This window comes from Lithobates pipiens, unplaced genomic scaffold (assembly GCF_037356315.1).
Source record: "Lithobates pipiens isolate NorthernLeopardFrog02 unplaced genomic scaffold, aLitPip1_a1.2 Scaffold_16, whole genome shotgun sequence".
Taxonomy (NCBI): Eukaryota; Metazoa; Chordata; class Amphibia; order Anura; family Ranidae; genus Lithobates; species Lithobates pipiens.
In genome coordinates, this window is record NW_027507748.1 from 571,158,922 (window position 1) to 571,183,539 (window position 24,618).

The 24,618-nt window shown below is 44.1% G+C and overlaps 1 protein-coding gene across 1 annotated transcript in view; it reads left to right on the plus strand.

The window, feature by feature from the left end:
* The window catches only part of LOC143983707 (thiol S-methyltransferase TMT1A-like), a 31,180-nt gene extending 8,373 nt beyond the window's left edge, over positions 1 to 22,807 (plus strand). Inside the window, exon 2 of the mRNA XM_077483716.1 lies at positions 21,587 to 22,807. Coding sequence (XP_077339842.1) covers positions 21,587 to 21,826 — 240 coding nt within the window. The 3' untranslated portion in view covers positions 21,827 to 22,807. The remainder of the gene's footprint in view (positions 1 to 21,586) is intronic.
* Positions 22,808 to 24,618: the final 1,811 nt, after the last annotated feature.

Sequence of the window (24,618 nt, forward strand, 5' to 3'; positions counted from 1 at the left end):
TTTACCAAAAATATGTAGAAGAATACGCTTTGGCCTAAACTGAGGAAAACATATTTTTCACATATTTTTGGGGGATATTTATTATAGCAAAATGTCAAAAATAATGCGTTTTTTTCAAAATCGTTGCTATTTTTTTGTTTTTGCGCAAAACATAACAACCGCAGGGGGGGATCAAATACCACTGAAAGAAAGCTCTATTTGTGGGAAAAAAAGGACGCAAAAAAAAGAGGCGGATTCCCAATTAGAAACACAAAGGGCAAAAGTGCAAAGCTCCTTTACCAGAAAGGATGCAAAGATGAAAGCTCAACAAGCAGAAACGGAGGCAAAGATGAAAGCTCAACAAGCAGAGGCAGATTCCCAATTAGATTCCCAATTAAAGACACAAAAGTCAAAGATGAAAGCTCAACAAGCAGAGGCCGATTCCCAATTAAAGATTCTGCAAATAGAAAAGGAAGAAGCAGCTGCCCTAGCAAGGCTGAGAGTTCTCAAACAAGTGATGGGAGAAAGTGCTAACCCAGATTGGTCCATCCCAGCAGAATCGCAAGACCCAGTTGAACACACCAGTGAATATGTACTAAAGCATAATGTTTGCAATGATACAGAGTTATCTCCTGTACGTCTTACTAATAACACTGTTCTGACTCTCAACACAGAGACCTCTCAGCTCCAAGTGCCTGAGCCTCTTCAAGTCTACAACATAAGTGCATCTATGCAGCAAACTGCATCACCAAGGTGAATTCCAGCGACAAGCTGCAGCTCAAGCCGCAGCCAGAACAAGCCTTAGGGACTACACTACAGTTAAACGCTCTTGCAACATCATTTCATCCTGGCAAACCTCACACTACTTCACCAGAGATCTTTCACACCTGAGGGGTTTCACAAGTTACTTTGGCACTGAAGAGTGAGAGACCAGACTTGAATGACTTCACCAGATATATGGTACGCCGCAAGCTCATTACCACTACCCTCTCAACATTTGACGACTGTCTGGAGAGCTACATGGCCTGGAGATCAACCTTCAACACCACTATTGCTGATCTGAACCTTACTACCAAGGAGGAACTTGATTTGCTCATAAAGTGGCTGGGGCCAGAGTCTGTAGATCGTGTTAAAAGAATGAGAACAGTGCACATTGACCACCCAGATGCAGGTCTTATTGCTACATGGGCAAGACTTGAGCAAGCCTAAGGTAGCTCTGAAGCCATAGAAAGTGCTCTATTCAAAAGACTACAAAACTTCCCAAAAATAGGGAACAAAGACTATCACAAGCTCCAAGATCTGAGTGATCTTCTCATGGAGCTGGAGTTGGCAAAGACAGACCCACGTCTAGCTGGACTAAGCTTCCTGGACACTGCTCATGGTGTCAATCCCAGTGGTGTCTAAATTGCCATACAGCCTGCAAGAGAAATGGGCACAACAAGGCTCAAGGTCCAAAAGAGACTATAACGTATCTTTTCCTCCATTCGCATATTTTTGCAGGTTCATCAGTGATCAAGCCTGGGTGAGAAACTATCCCAGCTTCAGCTTCAGTGAACCCAACTTGCCTGCTTCATTATCATCTTCATCAAGGTATGATAACATAGCAGCTAAACGTAGAGAGTTTAATAGAGCAATATCTGTAAGGACAGACATCTCACCACCTGTATCCTCTCCTGCTGACCAGAGCGATTCAAGTGACAGAGATAAAGACCCTAATCATCAGTGCCCTATTTATAAGAAGCCTCACCCCCCTAAAGAAATGTTGTGGGGTTAGGACAAAGGTGTTACAAGAGCACAGGGAGATTCTTCAGAAACTTGGAATATGCTACAAGTGCTGTGCTTGTTATGGACATTTTGGTAAAGACTGTAAAGTTGTCATCAAGTGCACAGAATGCAATAGCGACAAACATGTTACAGCTATGCATCCGGGCCCACCCTCAGACAATTCACAGCAGCCTCCTACCTCCAGCCCGGTCTCAAGTCATGGCGGGGAGCAACAAGGTTATGCGCCAACTACAGCTAACGTTTTTTCTTCATGCACAGAAGTCTGTGGAGAAGGCTTAGATCACAAATGTTGTGCTAAGATATCCTTAATCAAGATATACCAAAAGGGTCAACCTGAGGAAGCTATTACCGGTAGGATGTATGACATAATAGATGAACAGAGCAACAGATCCCTGGTTAAGCCTAAATTCTTTGAGATCTTTGGTATAGAGGGACGCGCATCACTGTATACTCTCAGAACCTGTTATGGCAGTGAAGAGACCTTTGGTAGAAGAGCTGATGGGTTCATGGCCTTTCATATCAATAAGGGAGAGGGCATACCCCTACCAATATTAGTTCAAGTGTGACCAGATACCAGATGAAAGGGAAGAAATTCCTACTCCAGAGGCTGCATATCACCACCTCGCTTGAGACACCTTGTTAATGAAATTCCTGCAATGGGCATGAATGCTGAAATCTTGATCTTGCTAGGAAGAGACATTCTCAGAGTACACAAAGTACGCAAGCAGTGCAATGGACCTCATGATGCCCCTTACGCACAAATCTTGATCTAGGCTGGGTAATTGTGGGCGATGTATGCTTGGATAGAATGCATATGTTATCCAAGATCCACTCCTTCAAAACTTGCATGTTAAGAAACGGATGTGCATCCCACTTCAAACAGTTCCCTCGCCTTTAAGAAGTTAAAGAGAAGCCTCTTGACATCATCCAAGTACCTGATGTCACTCCTAACCTTTGCGATGACAACCTAGGTACCACAGTGTTTTGTACTACAAGCGATGACAACAAAATAGCCTTGTCAGTTGAAGACAGAGAGTTCATCAAAATAATGAGCAAAGAATTTTTCCAGGATGAGTCTAACAGCTGGGTTGCACCATTACCTCTTCATGCTGCAATGGTTAAATTCCCAACCAACCGTGAACAGGCTCTATCCACATTCAACTCACTTCAACGAACACTACCGATAGACCAGCTTTCAAAGTGGGAGTCCTGGAAACAATCTCTACATGCCTTAAATGGAATCTGTATACCACGCTGCTACACTTCTGCCTCTCTTGCCACAAGTCAGAGGAAAGAGCTTCACATCTTCTCAGATGCATCTTCTGAGGCCATAGCAGCTGTCGCTTACCTCAAGGTAAGAGATTCTTCTAATCAAGCTCTCATAGGGTTTCTGTTTGTGAAAGCTAAGTTAATACCTAAGCCTGAACACACGACTCCGAGACTTGAACTTTGTGGGACTGTGCTAGCTGTAGAAATAGCAGATTTCATAGTGCGTGAGCTAGACATTCAGATAGATGGCGTCATATTCTACACAGACAGCAAAGTTGTTCTGGGCTACCTATACAACCAGACTAAACGTTTCTATGTCTATGTCAGAAACCGTGTAGAGAGAATAAGGAAACCATCTAAACCTGAACAATGGCATTATGTTCCATCTGAAATGAACCCTGCAGATTATGCCACCAGGCCAGTGTCTGTAAGTGTCTTTGCAAATTCTTCTTGGTTAAAAGGTCCTGAATTCCTGCTGGGTCATCCAGAAGAAATCACAGCTGATGTCTTCAGTCTTCTAGAACCTGACAAGGGTCCTGAAGTTAAAACCCTTGTCACCAGAACTGAACAAAGACTCATCTTGGACTGTCAACGCTTTGAACGTTTCTCCAAGTGGAGAAGGCTTGTACGCACCATTGCAAGGTTAGTTCATATTGCAGATTGCTTCCACACAAATCCCACAGATGCTTACTGTGGAGGTTGGCATGTGTGCCAAAAGCTTCTTACTGCAAAAGACAGTTCTGAAGGTGAACTGATCATAATATGCAGTTTACAAAGAGTGTCTTTGGCTCAGAAATTAAATGTATCTGTGACAAGGGGGACATTACAAAAAACAGTCCAATTGCCAACCTGAATCCATTCATTGACAGTGATGGTATGTTAAGGGTTGGTTGGACGTTTAAACAAGGCTGAGTTAAGTGAGCAAGAACAGAATCCTCTCATTATACCTGCTCGCCATCACATCACCACTTTGCTCATACGGCACTACCATGAAGGGGTTAAGTACCAAGGAATACACTTCACAGAGGGTGCTATAAGAGCTGCAGCCCTTTGGATTATAGGAGCAAAAAGACAGATCACAGCTACACTGCACAGCTGTGTTCAGTGTCGCAAACTGAGAGGGAAACACCAACAACAGCAAATGTCAGATTTGCCAGCTGACAGGTTAAGTACAGACCCACCTTTCACTCATGTTGGTTTGGATTTCTTTGGGCTATGAATGGTAACAGCCTGCAGAACTAGAGGTGGCCAAGCAAATAGTAAACGACGGGCAGTGCTGTTCACTTGCATGAGTGTGCATGCAGTACACATTGAAGTAATAGAATCTATGGATGCCTCAAGTTTCATCAATGCTTTAAGACGATTCCTAGCCATCAGAGGACCAGTCAAGACATTAAGATCTGACTGTGGAACTAATTTAGTTGGAGCCTGTGATATGACCAGTGGAAACGAGTGCAACACCTCGCCAACTGCTTCCGGAATCGTTGGAAGATGGAGTATCTTTCTACTCTGCTAGGACGCAGCAAATGGCAACGGCTAAACCCTAACATACAAGTTGGAGATCTTGTTCTGCTTAACGAATAGCAAGCTGAAAGAATCGAATGGCCCATGGGACTTATTGTAAAGAGCGTTCCTAGTGATGATGGTAAGGTACATAAGGTGGAGGTGAAGGTGTCAAGACAAGGGACTGTAAAGACTTTCATCAGACCTATCACAGAAGTTATTCTGCTCTTACCCTTTGGAGAATGAACTTGTTTGCCTATGCTGCTGGATCCTACCTGTGACTTCAAGAAGAAAGTGTCTTGAACTTTAGTTGACATAACTTGAATCCTTAAATTAAGAGTTATTGTTATTGCATTATATGCATGTTCTTTTTATGTCTTTCAGGTCTTTAAGGCATCTGTCAAAATTACACTGTTTGTTATTTGCAGTTGCATAACTACCGTTCTGATGTATATACTGACATTTACCATATGGAAAGTGTGGTTGGTGCCTGTGGTGATCCATAGTATTAAGACACACATATGTGATTTTTATATTGGCACTGTCTTCATTTAGATGATATGTTACAATTTTGTATTTTCTCCTAAATGGGTATGTACATCAGGCCATGTACAGGTGTATCTATGAGGATTGAATTGAAATACACGTAGGTGATATAGGATGGCTTACATGAAATTTTGGTTTGCTGTTTGTCCTTTGTATTCAATCGTTGGCCCTCCCTCTTGAGGGAGGATCTTGGGTCACATGAACTCATATACTTGACCACAGCCATTTTAAAAACCATCCACCTACAGTCCAAATCCAGCTCTCAGGTAGAGAGGTCACCCTCAAAACGCGTCAGCTTAGCTTGGCCAGCAGATCCTGCTCCATGAGGTCTATGATGGACCCCGTCTGATTTTATCACTTGTTTGTGAGTACATTATTGTATCTTTAATAAATTTCAGTGTTGCAAAGGTAATGCACAAGGCTGGTGCACCCTCTGTCCTTTTTTCCTTTCAGATTATTTCCTGGGTTCCCCCTAACCTCTTGAGAGTGTCAGCACAGCCGATGCAGTGGCATGAATTGTGAAGATAGCCTTCTTTCCTTTTCCAAATTCACCCAATGACAATCTTTTGAGCGCAGGAGCATTTGTTTCTTTTTGTATTCATTTATTTGGGTAGAGTCGAGCGCAAGATTTTTTGGTGTGTTAGGGATGGGAGTGGGGAAAACTAGTATTGTAAAGTTTTTGTTTTCCTTATTGCAGATAACACATTAAGGTAAAAAACCTTTAGAGGTTAGAACCATTTTAATATGCCTGTGTGCTTGCCCAAAGCTTCTCCCTTAGATTTGCAGACATCTCAAGTCTCCTGCAAGGTACGGGAGCCTCCTGAATTTTGGAGGCGGCTCCCGGACACCCGCAAGTGCTGCCTTATATCCCGGCTGCGGGGCTGTTCCTTGATGGTCCCCTGGTTCACAGACGGGGATGATCGGTGCAGCAGGAGGGACAGCTGTGAACATCGATCTCCCTGTATAGCTGACATCCGCTTCTCCTCTCCCTCCTGCAGCTGCCGCTAAAAACCTATACAGGGAGATTGGTGATCACAGCTGTCCATCCTGCTGCACCAATCATTCCCGGCTGTTCCCTGTATCCTCCTCCTCCAGCCTCCCTGCATGTCCTTCTACCCCCCTGTTCTTCTCCCCCCCCATTCTTCTATGGCTCCCCTCCATGTCCTTCATCCCCCCATTCTTCTCCGGCTCCCTGTCCTCTTCCTCCACCCTCCCTTGTCCCCCACAGCCGGCTTCCCTCCTCTCCTCTCCTGCCGGCTGTGGGGATGGTGTGCGGAGGAAGGGACCGGTCATTTACCGGCCCCTACCTTTTCTGAATTGAAAACTGAACAGAGTAACCTGTGCCTCCTGTCCATTCATCTTCAATGCTGAGAAAGGGACTATCTGTTTAGACCCCTGATATCTTTTATATAATAATTATATTATTTAAAAATTGCAGAAAATATAAAAAACTGTAATTGTAAACAAACATTATAAAAAAATTTATTATAAAAAATATATATAAAATAAAAAACTACTGACACCACTCCCCTACCAACACTGTCCACCGCCCCAGCCCCCTCCCCCTCAAAAAGCATTAAAAAAATAAATAAAAACAATATGTAAAAATAAAAACTACTGACACCATTCCCTGCCCTACTGACACCATCACTGTGACATACTCCCTACCCCATCCCCAGAAGCACTGTGAAAAAAAATATTTAAAAATATTATTTAAAGAAAATAATAAACAAAAGAGGAGAGGCAGGGCAGTGACATCAGAGATTGTTTGTTGTCCAAGCCTACAAAACTGTACTCTGTCATGTACCACATGCAGAAGCACTCCAAAACTATTGGCGTCAGACTCCTAGCTGGCATCTTTAATCCTAAAAAAAAGTCTAGAGAAGGGATGCCAAGTGATTCTCCGGGCCTAGAGAAGTGATGCCAATCCCTTTTTAATGAAATAAAACTATTGCATTAACAAAAAATCTATCACATAATAAGCATCACACTAAAATATCCTGTCCTGATCATTAAGACTTGTTAATAAAATAATAAATAATAACCCATTCCACATTAAGTCCAAAAGGGGTATAGGTCTTTAGTTCATAAATCAGTTTTATTTCACTCCTTGATATCTCTGTCTTTTTGCTTTAACCAATTCAGAATACATGTATCGATAGACACACATTTATTCCCAGAGGAACCCTTGTTGCGTTTGGTGGCAAAGTGTAAAACCAGGCTGTGAGATCTGAATCCATTTTTAGTGTTACCAATATGAAACTTCATGGATCCACACTCATACGGTATCAGCTGAGAGATACTGGTACCGTATGATAGCTCTATAAATTTGTCTATGTCCCTCAGTTACACTCAAGTCTCTGGCAGAGATTTTTTTTCTCAAGTATTCTACATTCAAGTCTGTGGCAGACCAGCTGTGAAACGGTTATTCTCTGGATTTCTTCTATAAAGACCTTCCATTTTTGACAGTCTAAAGTACCTGAACTTCCTCCTAACCCTCTACCCTAAACTGAGAGATTATGTTTCTACTTCAAATAAATAACCCAAAAGAAGATTCAGTGTCAGTTTCTACATTTCTTTGGGCCATCTACCATGGGGAAGACAGAGACAAGGTCAAGAAGGTAACGGTAAGCCCAGGGGTACCCAACCAGTGGCCCAGATTGCAGGTTGTCTACCCGCCATGCCAGAGCATCAGTGTTGTGAATGAAGCCAGCGGTAGAGGAAGCAAGCAGCTGTGGATCAGAGCCACATAAGCCAATGCTTACTGTATAGCACCAGCTCCTGTCATAGGTGGAGTGATACCAAATGCACTCTGCCTGGGACAGAAAGTTTATTACTAAAATCACAGTGTATATATGGACATATCTGTTCTGCAGTGGTTACTGGGCTGCTTTTAAACAGATCCACAGGTGTAGCGCAGTGTACCTGCGGCTTACCTGCACTGAGTCATAGACTTCTGGTTTTACCTGTGGGTTTGGCGCACGTTCAGAAAGTGCCCCACACCTGCAGGATATGATAGAATTCTATGGCAAAGTACAGCTAACCTGCAGGAAAGCCATAGGTGCTGGTAGACCGCCGACCATCAATGTAAAAGTAGCCTTAGGCCACTTTAACATAATCTGTCTGACCCAATCGGACCCTCCATTCACCTCTATGGAGGGGCAGATGTAAACAGACTTGTGTCCATTTACACCTGCCTCCTTCCAATCTGATCTGCTACAAAAATGGAAAGTGGATCCATCCCCTTCCATTTGATCAGATAAGAGGGCCCACAGAGTCGAGTGGGCTGTGTCTGTGTCCGCTTTGCATACGCAGAGTGGACACAGAACTGTCATCTGTTCAGTGTGGCCCGCGACTGGTTACTAAGTAGCTTAAGTGGCCCTCGCTCTTCAAAAGGTTGGGCACCCTTGGGTAAGCCCAATAAAACCAGCAGCTCTTTCAGGGGTCAGTGCTACATGTGTGGGGCCCATCTGGGATTTACCATTACCCCTCGCAACAGAAAAAATAACTGTCTACTTGGAATCTATATGGTAGAGGGTTATGTTTTGGACTGTGCCATTTCTGCAAGGAATGATTGACATCCACTGTTGGCACATAAACTGTGGGCGGAGTTGGAAAAAGCCTGCGAGTTGTGTGGCTGGACGAACCAGTGGGAGGAGTCTTGCCTGTTTCTTTTCTCTGCATGAGGCACCGCGTGAGTGTGTCGTAGGAGAAAGAGGAAATAGGTTGTGTTTTGTTACAGTCCATGCGGTATGCCTCGGGCATACCGCATGGACTGGGCCATGGGCGTTGACACCGAGGAGTCTACTGCCTACGCTCCTGTGGCGAGGACTACAACCTCTATGCTGTCTACTGCTACCAGTGTCACGGAGAGAGATGCTGTCACCACTGTTACTGGAGGAGCTACTCTGGAGGTCATGGACACTACTTCGTCCACCGTCACTACCACTACCATGCCTGCTTCAAAAAGAGTGGGCTATGTCAAGGCCTCCTGCGGCCGCAGTAGAGGACCATCCCAGAGTCTACCCGGATCAGATCAGAGGAAGGAGATCATTCCCGAGAAGTCCATCACAGATACCGGTGAGAACTCTGGGGAAATTGTGTTGAGAGGGGCTGTACATAATTATTTACCAGCAGAGGAGTTGGGGGATTCAGAGATAGACTCCCTCTCCGATGTGTTGGGGGATGACGATCTGTTTGAGACTTTGTCCCAGGAGATCTTGTGGGCAAACGCGGATGATGTGGACTTGCAATATCTCCGGCTTGCTATCCCTTAATTCGGGGAGTGTATCGCCTCGGGCGGGAACCCCTACAACTATAGACTTGACTTTGCCAAAACCTGTTCGTTTACCTGAACCCAAGAAAATGAACTTTGTAATGGTGTGCAAATCACCAAACTCCTGTGTGCCTCCCGGGATGGAAGTGCTCGAGCTCTGCCCAGGCTCTCATGGTCCCAGCGGTTGCTGAATAAGCGGGTGACAACAGAGTATGGACTGGAGTTCCCCTACGTTCCTAAAGAGATTATGAGAACTGGTATGTAAATGATGTATGGGAATATTTGAAGGTGCCTAAACCATTCAGGAAGCAAGGATGTTCCCCTACTATGTACGAGCGTTTCACTGGATGTCTTCAGCATTGGAGCTTTGGGAGAAACATTTACTCAGACAAGGTTGTTATTTGCCGGCCGGGAAAGGACAATGTTGTCTATTTTAGTACTACGGTGGACGCTCAGGGAAAAACACCAACTTTGCCTAATCCAAGATTCTATTGGTAGAATACCTATCAAGACTGTTTTTTTTCTACTCAAAAGAGTTTTTTTCCTGAAATACAATGGCTGTGGTTCTAGCTAGATAGAGTTAGTTTTGCTAAAGAAAGCTCCGTGTCAAGGTCGTCCACGGGCCACAGAACTTGTTTTAAAAAAGGACTTGCATTTCATTACTCTTACCATTAGGTAGTGTGGGTCTGCACAAAAACGATTGGATTGATGCACGCATACATGTCAGTTTTCAGTATTAAAGAGAGAGAGTCTCATTTTCTGATGGGAATGAGATTCTGCCTTCTAGGAATATGGTCATAGCATGTGTTTTGTTGTTTTTTTGTATGTTTTTTCTTTCTAGGAGTCACCAAGAGCATCTATCAAGCTACTGGAGAGTGGGTTGTGTAGGTAGTCAGGAATTGGGGCTTGTGTAATATGTAACCTGCTTGTGTCAACCGTTAAGAGTATTACATGTTCAATGGGTTTTTTTTGTGTGTTTACTTTTCATCTCCCATTCCTACCTTAAAGTTCAGGTACTTAATTTTTTCTAGGACTTAAAGTGTTTTTTTCCTTTCTTTCCAGATGACGAGGACATCGTCTAAATGGGAAGGGAGAGTATGCAGCGCTGGCTCCTGATGAGCATGCGCTATATGTTTTTGAAAGTTAATATTCCTGAAACCACAGTTGGGTTTTAGGGCTAATTTTACCAAATTATGATTTCAGTACCAGTCCAGCTGGGTTGCACTGGGTTCTCTTTGGCTGCAGGTGTCGCTGCCACCGCCGGCAAGTGGTAGAAAGCAGTTTAGCTGGGTGTATTGAGTGCCACGTTTTCTCGGAACCAGCCCAGTGGGAGTGTTCTCCTGCTGTGCATTCTGGGAGGTAGTATTTAAGGTACTGACATCATGTGCTACGGGGTTCTGGGCCAGAGGATTTTTCTGTCTGTTTGGTTCTGGTCCTCCTGACCAGCCCCCATGGCCCTCCTGGCCTGGAGTGCGGTTCCACGCATTTCCATATCTTGGGGCTGGATAGTCCGAGACAAAGCAACTGCAGGGACAGGCCTGAATGGATATCAAGGCCTGGTGATTCAAGGGTGGTCCAGTGTCGTCTCATCTAAGGTGAGGCCCAGCAACTGGAGAAGCATCCAGGGGAGGACTCTTCAGGAGAAGGCTATACCACACTCATACAGTATCGCCAGACCGGCTGAGAGATACTGGTACAGTATGATAGCTCTATAAATTTGTCCCTCAGTTACACTCAAGTCTGTGGCAGAGACTTTTTTTCTCAAGGATTCTACATTCAAGTCTGTGGCAGAGATGCCTTCACTGGCTTCCCCTACCCCACCGTGTAAAATTCAAAATGCTAACCATAACATACAAATCAATCCACAACCTCGCCCCCATCTACATCACCAACCTCATCTGCAGATATCGCCCAAATCCTCCCCTCCGCTCCTCCGACGACCTCCTGCTTTCTAGCTCCCTTGTTACCTCCTCTTATGCTCGCCTTCAAGACTTCTCCAGAGCCTCTCCCTTCCTCTGGAACTCCCTGCCCCAGTCTGTCTGCTCAGCCCCTACCCTGTCCACCTTTAAGAGTTCCCTGAAAACTCATTTATTCAGGGAAGCCTATCCCACACCCACCTAACTGTCCCCGAGCCGCCCCGATCAAATCATTCTCTGCAGCTATTACCTTTTGTACCACCCCCCCCTCCCTTTAGAATGTAAGCTCTATGAGCAGGGCCCTCCTGTACCTTTTGTATTGTACTGTAATTGTGTTGTCTCCCCTATACATTGTAAAGCGCTGCGTAAACTGTTGGCGCTATATAAATCGTTAATAATAATAATAATAATAATAATAATACTTAACACCTTACTGGCTGCTAGGCATAGTGAGAGGAGGTCTATCCGGGGGTTGTGATAATCCAGCTGTGAAACGGTTATTCTCTGGATAAAGACCTTCCATTTTTGACAGTCCAAAGTACCTGAACTTCCTCCTAACCCTCTACCCTAAACTGAGAGATTCTGTTTCTACTTCAAATAAATAACCCAAAAGAAGATTCAGAGTCAGTTTCTACATTTCTTTGGGCCGTCTACCACGGCAAACCCTAGACAGAGACAAGCTCAAGAAGGTAACTGTAAGCCCAATAAAACCAGCAGCTCCTTCGGGGGTCAGTGCTACATACAGTATCTCACAAAAGTGTGTACACCCCTCACATTTTTGTAAATATTTTATTATATCTTTTCATGTGACAACACTGAAGAAATTACACTTTGCTACAATGTAGAGAGTGTACAGCAGGGGTCTCAAACTGGCGGCCCTCCAGCTGTTGCTAAACTACAAGTCCCATCAGGCATTGCAAGGCTGACAGTTACAAGCGTGACTCCCACAGGCAGAGGCATGATGGGACTTGTAGTTTTGCAACAGCTGGAGGGCTGCCAGTTTGAGACCCCTGGTGTACAGCTTGTATAACAGTGTAAAGGTGCTGTCCCCTCACAATAACTCAACACACAGCCATTAATGTCTAAACCGCTGTCAACAAAAGTGAGCACACTCCTAAGTGAAAATGTTCACATTGGGCCCAATTAGCCATTTTCCCTCCCCAGTGTCATGTGACTCTTTAGAGTTACAAGGTCTCAGGGGTGAATTGGGAGCAGGTGTGTTCAATTTGGTGTTATAGCTCTCACTCTCTCATACTGGTCACTGGAAGTTCAACATGGCACCTCATGGCAAAGAACTCTCTGAGGATCTGAAAAAAATAATTGTTGCTCTACATAAAGATGGCCTAGGCTATAAGAAGATTGCCAAGACCCTGAAACTGAGCTGCAGCACGGTGACCAAGACCCTACACTGGTTTATCAGGACACATTCCACTCAGAAAAGGCCTCGCCATGGTCGACCGAAGGAGATGAGTGCACATGCTCGGCTTCATATCCAGAGGTTGTCTTTGTGAAATAGACGTATGAGTGCTGCCAGCATTGCTGCGGAGGTTGAAGGGGTGGGGGGTCAGCCTGTCAATGTTCAGACCATACGCCACACACTGCATCAAATTGGTCTGCATGGCTCGGGTCCCAGAAGGAAGCCTTTTCTAAAGATGATACACAAGAAAGCCCAAAAACAGTTTGCTGAAGACAAGCAGATTAAAGATATGGATTACTGGAACCATGTCCTGTGGTCTAAAGAGACCAAGATAAACTTATTTGGTTCAGATGGTGTCAAGCGCTGTTACAGCTATTTTGTCTACCTCACTTATATACTTACCTATATGTAGCGCTGGCTCCTGAAGAGCATGCGCTATGTGTTTTTAAAATTTAAGGTTACACCTAAACTGCAGTTTGGTTTGGGTACAATTGTTTAAATTTGGACCTCAGCATCAGTCTGACTGGACTATGAGATGTTCAGCCTGGCCACAGGGGGCACTGTCTCTTCTGGCAGGCGTGGAACTACAGTCTGGTTGGGCGCTTTAAGATTACTCTCTCTCTCGGAGCCCGCCCAGTGGGAGTGGCGCTCTTGCTGTGCTTTCTGGGAGAGGGTACTTAAGATGCGGATGTCACGTGGTCCGGGGTTCCGGTCCAGAAGGATGTACTGACTTCATGGTCCTGGTCCTCCTGACCAGCCCCCAGGAAGGCTATAGCCTCAGGTGTGGATCCACCCGACTTGTTGTCTCGGGGCTGGCTAGCCCAAGGCAAGGAAACTAAAGGAGGATTCTGAGGTGTTTGGGTGCCGTCTCCGGTTTGGGAGAGACCCAGTGACTTCATGCTATCCAGGGGAGGACTCTTCAGAAGAAGGCCACGTATGGGTTGGTTTCTTAGGAAGAGCCTGGAGGAGCTGCAGTACCTAAGAGAATCCGGTCTCGTGAATATCGCCAAGCTGGCTGAAAGATCCAGGTATCACACGAGTGTTCTACAAGTTTAGCTTTCCTACGAGTTCTACAACAACGTCTGTAGCAGAGACTTATTCTTGTATGTTCTACAACAACGTCTGTGGCAGAGACTTGTTCCTGAGTTAAGCACCTCGTTGGCTGTTAGACCTTGTGAGAGAGGGACTATCCAACTTGAGTGAACATCCAGTTGTGAATGGCTATTCTCTGGATGCAGTCAAAGTAAGATAGTTATTGACTTTGACACTGAAAGTACCTGAACTTTCTTTTCCAACCCTCAGATCCCATTTTAAGAGACTGTTCATTGTCTACGTTTTGCAAATAAAATCCCTTTAAGTGGATCTGTCATCAGTCTCTCAAGTTACTGGGCCATCTACCACGGGACACTCCTAGACGAGAAGTGAGAAAAAAGAAGGTAACGGTAAGCCCAATCTAACCAGCAGCTCCTTCGGGGGTTAGTGCTACATATACTTAAAATAAGTGATTAAAAACCTTTTATCTATATGAATCAAACCATGAAATTAAGAATGAATGATACCTGTGCGTAAAGGGTAACAATCTAATTTATTTAAACGTACTATTGTACAGAAAAGAAATGTTAGAGATTACCCCATATAATGTGGAGGATACAACCTTAAAAACAACGATGTTACCAATGTTACCAAATATTGCTATAGTGGTCATACACATCCTTTCAAGAGATTAATATTACCATATATTAAGGCAAAGTCCTATGGTAGAAAGGGTTACAGAAAAGAAAAGAGACATAATAATAATACAGATACATTATCTAGACTGCCCTAAGTTACCATTCTTGCAGGGGGTGGGGACACTCCAGGATGAAGAGAGATAAGGGAATACATTACACAGGAATCTTATGTGTCCAGTCCATGAGGCTTAAGAGACCTAGCATCTCTAGGGATTTTGGTTATGTTGTTAGAATAACCCGCTCCTACCAATCAGAACTCAGGGTCACCTCATTGGTTCAAAGTTGCCTCCAATTCTGATTGGTTATAATTTCAAGCCCAGTTAAACATCATGCTTCCCACCTCACCTTCCGGTGCCTTTCTGTCTAAATATGTTAAGCAACTTCCTTTGATCCCCAACCCTGCCATTTCCGACATTAGCATTTCAAGGACTTGGGAGCCGCAATGTCTGCCCCTCGTCCCAAAGAACAATAGAACAACTTATTCACTATGCAAAAAACACACCAAAAGATGTTGGTGTGTTTTGAGATACAGATAACAGTAACTAGACCCACCTCTCATGATTAAACCTGAAAATATTATGTCATACATTCCTCTATATATATATATATATATATATATATATATATATATATATATATATATATACACATATAAATATATATATAAATAAATATATATATATGTATATATATATATATATATATAATTAGAAAGTCCTCACAATGGTTTCCATGAAGCTCCTTGCTATAAATATTATATTTCAAAATTTCCACCACAGCGTGTGTGGCGGCAACCAGGTGAGGAGTACAAAGACAAGTGTGTCTTGTATACAGTCAAGCATGGTGGTGGAAGTGTCATGGTCTGGGGCTGCATGAGTGCGGCTGGCACTAGGGAGCTACAGTTCATTGAGGGAACCATGCATGCCAACATGTACTGTGACATACTGAAGCAGAGCATCATCCCCTCCCTTTGGGGACTGGGCCACAGGGCAGTATCCCAACATAACGACCCCAAACACACCTACAAGACGACCACTGCCTTGCTAAAGAAGCTAATGATAAAGGTAATGGACTGGCTAAGCATGTCTCTAGACCTAAACCCTATTTAGAATCTGTGGGGCATTCTCAAACAGGAGTTGGAGGAGCGCAAGGTCTCTAACATCCCCCAGCTCTGTGATATCGTCATGGAGGAGTGGAAGTGGACTCCAGTGGCAACCTGTGAAGCTCTGTTGAACTCCAAGCCCAAGAGGCTTAAGGCAGTGCTGGAAAATAATGGTGGCCAAACAAAATATTGACACTTTGGGCCAAATTTGGACATTTTCATTTAGGGATGTACTCACTTTTGTTGCCAGCGTTTTAGACATTAATGGCTGTGTGTTAAGTTATTTTGAGGGGACTGCTAATTTACACTGTTATACAAGCTTTACACTCACTAATTTACATTGTAGCAAAGTGTAATTTCTTCAGTATTGTCACATGAAAAGATATAATAAAATATTTACAAAAATGTGAGGGGTGTACTCACTTTTGTGAGATACTGTATGTGTGTGGATTGTGGGCTGGTGGTGGGTGTTATATTTTGAATATATGCCTATTATGTTAGAATGCTTTGTAAGAATAACGACTATAAATTATGTTTCTATAATCTTGCAGATAAAAACGATGTGGGTTGGTGGGTGAATTGTAGTATGAAATGTTACCCGTTATACACTGAAAGTAAAGCTGTGTCCACTCTAAGGTTTAGACAAATTTTAGATTGTAAGCTCCTATGAGCAGGGCCCTTAAAACCCAATTGCTAAATGGTTTGCTAAATGTAGCACCATGTATCCTGTAGAATTTATTTTTTTGAAGTTAGTAAATTAATATACAGAATTTTGTTTCTGCTGGCAAAATAAAAGTACATTATTGAGCTTGTTTGCTGTTTTTTTTTCTCTTTTCTTTCTTAGTTTAAATAAATTTTGGGGGTGGTAGTTTTGGGGAAGGGCAATATCTATCTTTTATACCTTATAAGTTCTATATGTATTTGTGCACCAAAAAAACGAATCTCTTCAACACATCTGCAACTAAATCATAAAGGAATATTTATATATAACAGCTATGGAGAATTGCAGGTAATGTGTCAACCTTGGTTCACATTGGTGTGATTTGTCTTGCAATTTGACATGTCAAATTGGTGGCAATTGCACCATAATTGGTGTGGTGCCAAAAGTAGGTATTAATTTTTGGCGACTTCGGGGTGCAATTTTATTGACATCAGTGCTGAAACCCGCACAGAAATATATGAAATTCCCCCCGCAGTCGGGACTGACATGCTGGAATGAAATCGTGTGAGTTCAGCTGAACTCGCACTATTTCCTTCCGCTGTCTGTGTGAACCAGGGCTCAAACTGGGCCTTTGTCTTTGTAATGCACCTGCTGCTTTCCCAGGGACCCCATTTCTTATCGAACTCTCTTAAGTTTACCTTCAAATATCATATGTAGAAATACAGAATCGCATATCTGCAAATAAATGAAAAAATTCTAATCGTAGTTGCGATCAAATATTCGCAGCTGCGATCAAAAGAGCGTGGTTTCACCTTCTGACCCGGAAATGAGTCATTGTAATGACCCGGAAGTTCCTGTGCTGCTCAGGATCTCCATCTAGGTAGCCATGGCGAGGTCCCTCTTTAGCAAAGAGGACGTGCTGCTCATTTGCCGGGTAAGTGTAGGATATGTACTTGTGCTTACTCAATGTGGGGGTGGATGTGGTAGTTAGATTTGGTGTGGGTGGGGTTCATTGATTTGTTTGGCATCACCACACATTTGCTTCTGGTCCATGTGCACACATTACTTCCTGCATTTGTTCTGCTGATGTAAATCAGTAAGGACTATGCACATATAAATTAGAGTTTCTTTCTATTAAAAATATATATGACTTTCACAGTTGAGTGACTTTTACAGCAAATTTGGACCTCCGAGTTGCATGACAAGTTGTACCCCATGATTCTCAATGATAACCATTCATATCTGTGCTACTTCAAGTTGCAACAACTTCAAATTAGTCCCTGTACTACTTTGGTGTGACTTTCATGTGACTTGAGGTACACAGGGCGCAATATTACACAGGTATTCCCAGAAGCTGGTGCCAAGTTGCAGCAGCAAAATAGTGTGACTTTCAGGTCGCAGCAGTGTGAATGAGATTCATGGATATTACCTTTGAATTAGGCACTATTCTCATTTGAGCATCCTGCAACTGGGTCAATTTAATCCCTGCACTACTTTGGTTTGACTTTGATGTGACTTGAGGCCCATATACCACAAGATTACACAGGTATTGGTTGCATAAGTGCAAATGGGGCCTAATTCAAAGGTGTTATCAATTAATCTCATTAGGTTCCTTTCACGCTTGGCTGACTTTTCATACAACTTGAGGTTCATAAGGCCCCTTTCACACTTGTGCGGCTTGAAAGTCCCGTGCTTTTTCAATGCTTTTTGCCACAAATTTGATGTGATTTAAAGCAATGCCAGTGTAATCTTGAGGTCTATATATGCAGGAGTCGCAGGACAAGTCAACGTACCCCATACCCATTCACATGGGGGGGTGGGATCTGGGGGCCCCCTTGTTGTGGGCAAGAGTTGTGGGGATGAGGTCCTTGTCCCCATCAAAATGGGAACAAGGTGTTTTGGAGGGAACCCTCCCCATGTTGATGGCATGTGGCCTGGCATGGTTCAGGAGGAGGGGACGCTCGTCCCTGGGCCACCCCCAACACCAACGCTCAATTTAGACAGCTGGTCTCTCTCTGCATTCAGTTACATTACATGACAGTGTCACACACTGAGGGGATCTTACAAGCAGAATGATCTGCTCAATATGAAACTGTCTCACAGGCAGCAGGGGCCACACACTCATTGGATGCAACTTTTTACAGCAGTGACAATCCCACAGGCAGATCTCTGGAGACAGCCGGCATGGGCCCCTCTTAACCACTTCCCGCTCAGCCTATAGCAGATTGACGGCCGGGAAGTGGTTCAGTTATCCTGACTGGACATCATATAACATCCAGCAGGACAACATGCTGGCGCGCACGGCGATCAGAGGTGCTGTGTGTCAGTCTGACACACTGCATCTCTGATCGTGGTATGGCGCCTCTGACGGAGGCTCCTTACCACATCATCAGCTGTGATCAATCACAGCTGATCATGGCGTGAACCAGGAAGTGTCGGTCAACGGCATTTCTCAGTTCACACTGACAGGGAGAGCCGATCGGTGGCTCTCCCTGTCAGAGGGAGGTTCTGGGCTGATAATCAGCACATTGATTATCCACACAACCCCATCAGATGTGCCATCACAGCTGCACAAATGTGCCCATACACTGTCAGTCCATGCCCCTCAGGATCACCTGTTAATGCCCAATAAAGTGCCAATTAGTGCCCATCACAGTGCCCAGCAGTAAAACCTGTCAGTACCTCGTCATCAGTACCGCCAACCAGTGCCACCTGTCAGTGCCCATCAATTCTACATATCAGTGCCCATCATTGCCGCCTCATCAGTGCCCGTCAGTGAAGGAGAAAACAATATTTGATATTTGAAACAAAGAGAAACTTTTTTCTTCAAAAATTTTGGTATTTTTTAGTTTGTTTAGCAAAAAATAAAAAGTACAGAGGTGATCAAATACCACCAAAAGGAAGCTCTATTTGCGGGAACAAAATGATAAAAATTTTGTTTGGGTACAGTGTAACATGACAGCGCAATTGTCATTCAAAGTGCGACAGCGCTGAAAATTGTTCTGGGCAGGATGGGATGAAAAGTGCCTGGTATTGAAGTGGTTAAAAAGCCGCCTGGGGCCAGCCCTGGGCCAAACTAACAGTTGCAACTATGCCTGAATCTTTACCATAGAGTCGCAAACTACACGGGCTGAAGTGGGAACTTCCAGTGATGCCACGTCCGGTCCTCGGAGCGCACTCCCCGGAGTTCCAAGCCAGCATTATATGCTTTAAACAAGAGTTCATTTGTGCATTTTAACCACTTGCTTACTGGGCACTTAAACCCCCCTCAGTCCCAGACCAATTTTCAGCTTTCAGCGCTGATGCACTTTGAATGACAATTGCGCGGGCATACAACACTGTACCCAAATGAAATTTTTATCATTTTTTTCCCACAAATAGAGCTTTCTTTTGTTGGTATTTAATTACAGCTCGGAGTTTTATTTTTTGCTAAACAAACAAAAAAAGATGCAAAAAAAAAAAAAAATCATGTTTAATAGTTTGTTATAAAATTTTGCAAACAGGTCATTTTTCTCCTTCATTGAAGTGCGCTGATGAGGCGGCACTGATAGGCTGCACTGGTGGGCACTGATAGGCTGCATTGGTGGGCACTGATAGGCTGCACTGGCGGGCACTAATAGGCATAGTTAAGGCAGCACTAATAGGCACAGATAAGGTGGCACCGATAGGCACAGATAAGGCAGTACTGATGGGCACAGATAAGGCGGCACTGATGGGCAAAGATGGGCACGGATGGGTGGCACGGATGGGTGGCACGGATGGGTGGCACTAAGGGGCACTGATAGGTACCACTGATAGATGGGACTGATGGGCACTGATAGGTGGCTCTGATAGGTGGCACTGCTGGGCACTGATGGGCGGCACTGCTGGGCACTGATGGGCACTGGTAGATGACACTGATGAGCACGGATATGTGGCACTGGGGTACAGCACCGTTGTTGAGGCAGATTGTGGGCACTGTGGGTGGCACTGTGGGTGGCACTGTGGGCACTGCTGGGTGGCACTGACGGAGGGCACTTATGTTTTATTAAGGTGGCACTGGCAGGGGGCAGGTGGGCACTGGCAGGGCTGGCCGTGATCGGGACTGATGTCCCGATCACGGCCGCCGGTGATCGGCTCTTTTTTTTTCCTCCTCGCGCTGACAGCGCGAGGAGGAATAATAGCCGATTACCGGCTCCGTTGCATCACATGATCAGCTGTCATTGGCTGACAGCTGATCACGTGATAAGGGGTCGGGATCGACCCCTTGCTAGGATCAGTGATCAGGCGAGTCTCATAGACGGCTCGTGCACGGGATGACGTCAATAGACATAGTCCCGGCAAAGGAGGTCCGCGCTGTAGCCGTCATTCGGCTATAGCGCGGATCTCAAGTGGTTAAAGAATATTTTAAATGAAATGGAATTATGCTATGGATAGCTCCTGATTCTTCTTACATACCATTACAACTAATGCCGCATACACACAACCAGTTTTTCCGTCGGAGTTCCGCTGAAACTGTCTTGCCTACACACGGTCACACCAAAGTCTGACCGTTTAGAACGCAATGACGTACAACACATATGACGGCACTAGAAAAAGGAAGTTCAATAGCCAGTAGCCAATAGCTGCCATCTCGTTCTTGCTTCAGAGCATGTGTCCTTTTTGGTCTGTCGGAACAGCAAACAGGCAAGCAGTTCCCCCCCCCCCCCCCCCCCGGTTATAGACCTCAGATTATCAGAGCAATGTGCCTTCACACCAACCACCAACTCCTTCTGACTGTGTACACAATAAGATTGGTGCAAAGGAGGAGGGGGCAGCTTCTGTGAGCTCCACTGTTGTGTGCAGGCAGTTGGCAGGGAGAGATGCTGGCTGCTACAGAGGGTGGACCGCCATGTGTGGGACCCTGGGCACCCTGCAAGAGATGCAGGGCAGGTGTCGCAGGTGCTCATGCTAGTGCACCCCTGCCGGGCTAGTTACCAGAGCTCAATGCCGGAACTCGTTTCAACACTGGCCCCCGGGATTCCACACAGATGTCTATGCTGGCTCTGGCTCTGGGTCCCCCTCAATAGTGGAACTCCAGGGTTAGTTTCAAGTGTGACTTTTGTGACTCTGGTAGTTCCGTGACTGATAGTTGTAGTAAGTTTCCAAAAGTACTGCATGCACTGCTTTTGATGCGGTGCAGCGTGATTTGAGTCCAATAAGTGCTCTGTGCAATTCCAGGTATGAACCAGCCCTTATGAGGCACTGTCATTATGCAATAATATGTAAATACATTGATATTTAGATTGATTCTGTTTCCCTTTTTTAATCCAAAATGTACTACTATATAATGTGTATCAGTGTCAATAATGTAATAAAGTATGATTCCAATAGGCAAAGAAACTTCTGCATATGTAAATTTAAGTTTTCCCCTTATTTTCAAGGGTGGCGCTCTCTACTTTATTGAACATGTGGCCTCCACAGACGAGTCCAGCTGGACAAGTTTTTTCCAGAAGGTCCTGAATCCAACCTGGAAGCTGATTTTCGATGGCTGCAACATGCGGAAGACCACATGGAAGGATCTGGAAGATGCCAAATTCTCAGAGCTCAACCTGCGCCATATATATGCTCCTACATCTATGAAACTTAACAGTCCTCATATTATTGGATACGCTGTAAAATAAATTCATATACTTCATTGTTTTTTCTTCAATAGTGTCAATAAACCCACACCGTTAAAAACAAATATAAATGCTCAAATGCTCAAATACTCAGTCACTATAGGATTTGTTTTCTGTATTCTGTAAAAAAAATCTGATTGATCCTGCTGTTCTGTCTCTCCCTCCGGTCCATGTCCCTACTGCAGTTGGAGATTTTGCAGAGTAGTGTTGGCATCTGGTGCACATACCTAGATTTCAGTGTATTTCTAACCTAGGCATTTCTTCCCTAGTACATCTGAGCAGCCCATGTGACTATAGAGTCAAACATGTGGATGTATACACAGTGGTAAATGACAACCCACTCCCTCCCTCCCTCCTCCTCCATGCCAACTAACCAGCTAAACACAATGGGGGTGGGATATTACATCTTGATTGATGGAGACTTCACCTCCCTGTTATTCTAATGCCGTGTACGCACGACAGGACTTAAGTCCGGCAGACTTTCGACGGAGTTCTGACGGAGTTCTGACAGAGTTCTGACGGACTTTCCGAATGAACGGACTTGGCCACACACAATCACACCAAAGTCCGACGGATTTGAACGTGATGACGTATGACTGGACTAGAATAAGGAAGTTCATAGCCAGTAGCCAATAGCTGCCCTAGCGTCGGTTTTAGTCCGTCAGACTAGCACACACACGAGCGGATTTCTGGGTCCGGCAGAGTTCTGTCGGAAAAATTTGAAACATGTTCCATTAATAAAGTCTGTCAGACTTTTGCAAATCAAAAGTCCGCTGCAGCCCACACACGTTCGAATAGTCTGCCGGAATCATTCCGTCAGACTTTTGATGTTGAAAAGTCTGGTCGTTTTGTACGGGGCATAAGACACAGGGTGGAAGGATGTTACACAGCCTGTGACTGGCAGAAATCCACCCATACCATGTTAATGCAAAAAAATACATATAAAGATTTGATTTCAAATATATATTTGTATGATTATTTAAATCTGTTTATTGGTATTTGTTATTTCTCTGAATTTTAAAGGCTTTTTTTTTTTTTAACATTTGACCAACAGCAGACGACTGGAAGCTCCTCCTGCTTATGTTTCTCTGCAGACAGGCTGAATAATTACAGTCATATGACGGTTGAGTCTAGAAGGCTTGGGGTCACACTCTGGGACCAAAGACTGTAAGGAGAGAGGTCAGTTGGGCTGGTGGAGAAACTCCTGACGGCTGTAGGCTCGAAGGTGGATCCTTTCAAATGAAAGCCTCAAGGTTCAGGTGGTCCGGCCCAGACGCAGCTCTTTGTACCAATACTCCTGCCTCCCCCGAATGGGGAGGGGGGTGTTTGTAAAATTTTACACCAAAGCAATAAAAAGGAGAAAAAAGAAAAAAAGGCTCCACATGGTGCGGGTCAAACAATATAAAAAGTTGATTTATTAAAGTCAAAAAGATAATAAATTGACTTGGTGATCACATAAAAAGCAAAATAAACTAAAAGCAATGTGGGGTGCCAACAGCTCGCCCGACGCGTTTCGACATATGTGTCTTCAACTGGGGCATGTTGGAACCCACCACATTGCTAACAAATATATAGAAAATGAGGAAGAGGTCACGCCTAACAGGAGGCGGGGCATCCAATCTCAAACAGTCTCTTAAAGCTACAGTGTACAGTTTGATCAAACCAAAGACTACCAATTCAGACACTATAAACAAATACAAATAACATCCAAAAATGTCATTCATACAGACTGTTAAATAAGTATTAATGGCAATAAAATTTAAAATTAAAATTACATAAAAAATAAGTCACCATACTCACTCAAGAGTGGCACTAAATAAACTGCATTGTTCACAGCCTAATCGGATGTATAGATACAGCATAATTCAATTCGATTGTGAAACATATGCAGAGAACACATCAAGTACTAATACATAAAAATCAGACCTGCGTTGTTAGTTATACATTAAATATATTAGACCTTTACCAAAAGCTACCAGTTTGCATTTAGATTATTCACAGCCTCATCGGACTTGTGAGTTGCAATCCCAATGTACACACAAAGCACATGTAGAAAAAACATCCAATTCTAACACATACTATCAGACCTGCATTATCAATTGTACAGCGACTACACTATACTGTCCCAAGGGCGGACTAGTTTGTCTGTATTATAACAAAAATAGAGCTGTAACATTCTCAATGATAGTGTTTAATAAAGATCTATCATAATGTGATTTGAATGTCTCTTACTTGTTGTGCCAGCAATCCATAACCTGGAAATGTGCATGAGTGCTCATGATGTTACTGCATACATAATGATCAGTTTCATACAGTTCAGATCAAATGAACTGAAGTGTCACAGAAATGACTAAACCAATCCCTCAATGTGTGTGTCATGTGACTGAATGTGGGAGTGGTTAGAAAAGACTCAAGTCTAAGAGTAGAGCCGTATATATCTAAATGTCATCAGGTAAAACTATAAGGAGGAGGTGTCCTACAAAGCATAGCACCAGCCCACTCATCATTATGCGTTCCACTCTGCGGGCCACATCAAACATCGTGAGCGCTCATAGATACACAGAGACGAGGCAGGGCGTGCATACAAAAGCGTCAACGACTAGATGCTCATGTAAAAAAACAAAAACAGGAAGAGGGCGTGTAAACGTCACGCTGTGTATGTGTTCACAGCAATGTGGGAAAGGGGAAGGCATTTAGATCTGGCGCCAATTTGCACATGGAAAACGTCACACGCCGATGGGCGTGGACGATAGCAAAAGGGCCAATCCGAAAGTCTGTCGTTCTGCGCATGCGCA